Here is a 4,645-nt window from a genome sequence, read left to right on the forward strand (position 1 = left end):
GGTTAGTTGTTTATTTATTCATTACATTTATTTAAAACTACAATAAACACATTGCTCAGTTGACATACTGTACATTCTGTGCTGGCTTGCCTGTGTGACGAGCGACCGTCTGGTTTGTCTAGTCTAAAGACACAGAAACAGAAACTCCCTCAGCTTCTGGCTTGATAGCCGACGTTGAGTCATCGGTTTGCCTGTTGGTCCAGGAGCCGGTTGAGCAGCTTCACATGGTAGTTATCCCGAGTTCTGCATGAACCAGAACTCATTGTGAACCTGATTCCTGTTTGGAAACTTCTGATGGTTTAAGTAAATGGTTTTTATCTGTTTAATCTGATCCAGCTTTTAAAGTCACATTTCAGTTACCAGGTAATAAAATGCTGATGAAATGGGCCACGCTCCTATTAATGGAGGCCTCAGGCAGCTGGGCCCAACGGCGCCTTATCCCAGAGGTGGAGGTTCTCCTTGGGGGAGGGGGGTTAGAGATGTTTGCAGATTACTTAGTTTTAAATAGACAATTATAATAAATAAGATTAAACACTATTAATGTTGATCAGTGTTTTACTGTACGGACCTTTGACCTCTTGTTGTCATGGTGACCTTTCAACTGTGTTGTAGCAGCTTTTTAAATGACAGCCTGTCTATATGCACACACACACACACACACACCTCTGGGGTCAGCAAGGCCGCTGAAAACACTGCAAAGGGTGAGTCTTTAGTGAAAATAAATGCAATGCACCAAATTTAATGAGTCAAAAGTCCCGAAATTTTAAATCAAACTACATTTCATATCGATGTATTGTTTTTAATCCGTCGGAGGGGATTAAGCTGCTTGATAATGTATAAATTATTACATCACATTATTGTTCCTGTATGAAAATCATAATTAGTTCTTGTTCGTGTAAGTAGGCGGGGGTTACTTTAATACATCGTCATATTATGTATAAAATAATAACATGGTAGTTGAAATAAAACTGTCACCTGCGCTCACCGCAGCTCAAACCGGGTCCGTCAGGTTTGAACCGTCCCGACCGGCTGCGCGCCGCGCGTTGCGCGCTGCGCCCCGCTTTTGGTATCGCGCACCAGAGCGAAAAATAGGAGCGACTCTTTTGGTAATGCCGGCGGCGGGTCCCATTCCTTTAGAGGGAGAGGAACGCGAAGGTCAGCGAGTAAAAACGTCCAGACCGGAGACAAAGGAGGCGAGAAGAGGGACAAAATTATGTAACGATGAAACGGAAACATTCTTTACGCGCTTTCTGACGCGTAAATCCAAACGAGCCTTCTTCATTATAACAACAGGAGGAATGAACGTGTTCCCAGTTTATTCTGAATTCTCCCAGTTGCACCAGCGCAAACTGAACGCATATCCCAGTTAATGACAAGACCCTTTCACGATAAAATGCTGGTGAAATCGTACAGAATTAGATTTCATGCATCCTCAACCCTCCTCTTCCTCGTTGCCGACTTGAGCGTCTGGATGCCTGGCTGTGATTGGTCAGGAGGTGCGCCTCCTGAGCCAAGCCCACAGTCTCAGGAGGTTTAAATGCGCTCCTCTTGCAGGACTGGGAGAAGAAGAAGAAAAAAAAAGGGGGGGGGAAATCCGTATCAGCTACAGGTGAGACGAAGAAAGGAAAAACTATCTTGAGCTTCAAGTTAAGAGGGAATATTTGGTGAAGTTGTCTCTGGTTGTTTCACAGCAGAATGAAGAGCCAGAGTCATCTCCATGTGGCCACTCCGGTGAGACAGAGCCTCGCTCTGTCGAAGGTAGCCGGGACGTCTGTTTACCTGAAGCTGGACTCATCCCAGCCCACGGGGTCCTTTAAAATCAGGGGCATCGGGCACCTCTGCAAAACCGTGAGTTCACGCGTGGATGGTGGAGGTTTGGGGGTCCGGGTTGGAAGTCTACTAACCGGAGGGTCTGTTCTTCCTGCAGTGGGCCGAGAGAGGATGCGAGCGTTTCGTCTGCTGTTCAGGTGAGTCTCCCTCAGAAGGGATGGAACCCCTCCCTGACTGGATGGTGCGTTCAGGTGTCTGATTTCTGGTGGGGGTTTTTTTTGTTTTTTTTGGGGGGGGGGTCCAAACAGGAGGAAACGCTGGGATGGCTGCAGCTTACTCTGCGCGCAAACTCGGAGTTCCTGCGACCATCGTGGTGCCGAGCGTGACGCCGAACCCGACCGTGGAGCGGCTGAAGGACGAAGGAGCCACCGTGATCATCCACGGCAAGGTGGGTCCAGTCCACGTGAGGCTTTGTGCACGCGCATGCGTGTGTTTGCGTACACGCGATAAAGGAATTCAATCAGACTGATTGATAAACAGAAAATGAACCAATCAGCTCTGCTAACATCGACATCGATTCAGGGGATTAACTCAGATTATTTCTGTTGTTGTTATTTAAAATGATTTTAAATCATCAGATTAAATTAATTTGTATGATTTCATAAATTATTTTTTTTAAATTAATTTGATTATGTTTTGGTTTTTTTTATTTCCAGGCCTTGAATGAAAGCATTGAATACGGACAACAGCTGGTGGCCAACAACCCTGCCTGGATCTTCATCTCTCCGTTTGACGATCCCCTCATCTGGTAAGACCCCCCCCCCTCTCACGTGACCCTTTTCAAACAACAGGCGACCAATGAACATTCAGTATTTGAAGAACTCCACCTGGAGGAGACGGGAAAACAGGCTTTACTGGAACTGATGATGAATTTCTGGTGACTGAGATGTTTTTGTTTGTTTGTTTGTTTGTTTGTTTGTTTGTTTGTTTGTTTCAGGGAGGGGCACACATCTCTGGTGAAGGAGCTGGAGCAAGACCTGACAGAGAAGCCTGGAGCCGTGGTTCTGTCGGTGGGAGGCGGGGGCCTGCTGAACGGGGTGGTGGAGGGGCTGCGCCGGGCCCACTGGGACGATGTGCCCGTGGTCGCCATGGAAACCATGGGAGCCCACAGCCTCAACGCGGCGGTGAAGGCCGGCGAGCTGGTCACGCTGCCCGAAATCACCAGGTGTGTGTTTGAACCCGTGGGATGACTTCCTCCCACGTGCTTTACGCCTTTCCGGAATCAACTGACCTTTCTGCCCCCCCCCCAGCGTTGCCACCACCCTCGGCCTGACGAGGGTCTCCGCCCAGACCCTGAAGCTGGCCAAGGAGCACGCCGTTTTGTCAGAGGTCGTCACGGATCAGGAGGCCGTGAGGGCCGTGGAGAACTTTGTAGGTGAGTCCAGAGATGATCAGCACACACACACACACACACACACACACACACACACACACACACACACACACACACACAGAGGAGATCCCCTGTACTTCATCCTACCTCTCCCTGCAGACGATGAGAAGGTGCTGGTGGAGCCAGCCTGCGGCGCCGCCCTGGCGGCGGTGTACGGCGGCGTCATCAAGCGGCTGCAGGGCGAGGGGAAGCTGGCGCAGACGCTGGGCCCCGTGGTCGTCGTGGTGTGCGGCGGAAACAACATCAGCATGGAGCAGCTGAGGAGGCTGAAGAAGCAGCTCGGCGTCTCCTAACTGCGCCGCCTCCATCCAGACCGCATTACTCACGTTCTCCAGATCGAATCATTCCAGAGGCACCAAGGCGGACTGATGTGGGTGGGGCCCTTTGGGGGGGGGGGGTCTGTGATGGAAACGACACTCATGCATAGTTAAAAGTGTTAAAAATGGCTGACGTGTTTAGGCTGTATTTAAAATGTTTGCTTTGTAAAGAAAAAAATTGATTAAATGTTGTTGGGTTTTGTTTTTGTTTTTTGTACTTTGAAATGTATATAAAAAATAAATTATATTTAAGTAATCTGCTTTACAGAATTATTGAATGAAAATTTAAAATTAGTCTTTCCTGTGCCTTAAAACACAGGATACGTTATTAATAGTCTCAGTGACGTCATAAGGTATTTATACAACTTTTTAAATCGAACTTGTTTTCGTTTTTCTCGCTCTTCCTGGTTCCGCTCGGGTCATGTGACCGGAAACCACCCCGAAAGACAGCGGGGTCTTCCGGTCAGCAGCGGGCTGGAGCTCCATTGGCTCGTTCGTTGGAGGTGTGCCGCGACTCCTGACTGCTGATTGGCGGAGAGTTGAGGGTCTCAACGACATGGGTGGAGCCATGGAGGGTGACGTCAGCAGCATCACGGAGGGGCAGACAGCTGAACTACAAAGAAACATTCCCAGAATTCCGTTCCAACAACCTTGGAATTGTTTTGAAGTAAACTTTGTTTACTTCAGGATCTCCTTGATAAATAAATAAGTAGGACTTCCGCTCAGCTGGAATTATTAGATAAAAAACGTACTTTCTTTATAAATGTAAATACTGGTGAACTAATTTAAAGATGAAGATTTTACACAATGAATAGATAAATAAAAAAATAAAATAAATATAGAAAACTACAAAGAAAGACACCGAGAAAGCAAACCTTTGTACAGTTCAGGGTTACATTTAATATATATTTCAAATAATTTATTTTTTCACCGAAAAAAGTTGAGAAGAAAAATGAGAAGTTCCTCTTTTTTTCCTTCTTCCACTAACATCTTTAGTTTATTAAAAATCCTTCAGAGATTTATTATAAAGTATGACTCATATGTAATCTGATGAAGTATGACATCATCAGATTACATATGAGTCATACTTTATAATAAATGTAAT

General features: G+C 46.6%; 1 protein-coding gene across 2 annotated transcripts; it reads left to right on the forward strand.

Moving 5' to 3' along the window:
- The first annotated feature begins 1,578 nt into the window (after positions 1-1,578).
- On the forward strand, positions 1,579-3,592 carry LOC137592987 (L-serine dehydratase/L-threonine deaminase-like). Of its 2 annotated transcripts, none has more exons than XM_068311531.1 (8): positions 1,579-1,609; positions 1,695-1,848; positions 1,928-1,967; positions 2,079-2,218; positions 2,487-2,578; positions 2,768-2,995; positions 3,081-3,205; positions 3,323-3,592. In XM_068311531.1, the coding sequence occupies exons 2-8, from the start codon at positions 1,696-1,698 to the stop codon at positions 3,514-3,516; spliced, it is 972 nt and encodes a 323-aa protein (XP_068167632.1). In that variant the 5' UTR covers positions 1,579-1,609; position 1,695; the 3' UTR covers positions 3,517-3,592. The 2 variants fall into 2 exon arrangements, with proteins under 2 accessions (XP_068167632.1, XP_068167631.1); XM_068311530.1 differs by having other exon boundaries at positions 1,580-1,609; positions 1,692-1,848.
- Positions 3,593-4,645: the final 1,053 nt, after the last annotated feature.

Source organism: Antennarius striatus, chromosome 3 (genome assembly GCF_040054535.1).
Source record: "Antennarius striatus isolate MH-2024 chromosome 3, ASM4005453v1, whole genome shotgun sequence".
Classification (NCBI taxonomy): Eukaryota; Metazoa; Chordata; class Actinopteri; order Lophiiformes; family Antennariidae; genus Antennarius; species Antennarius striatus.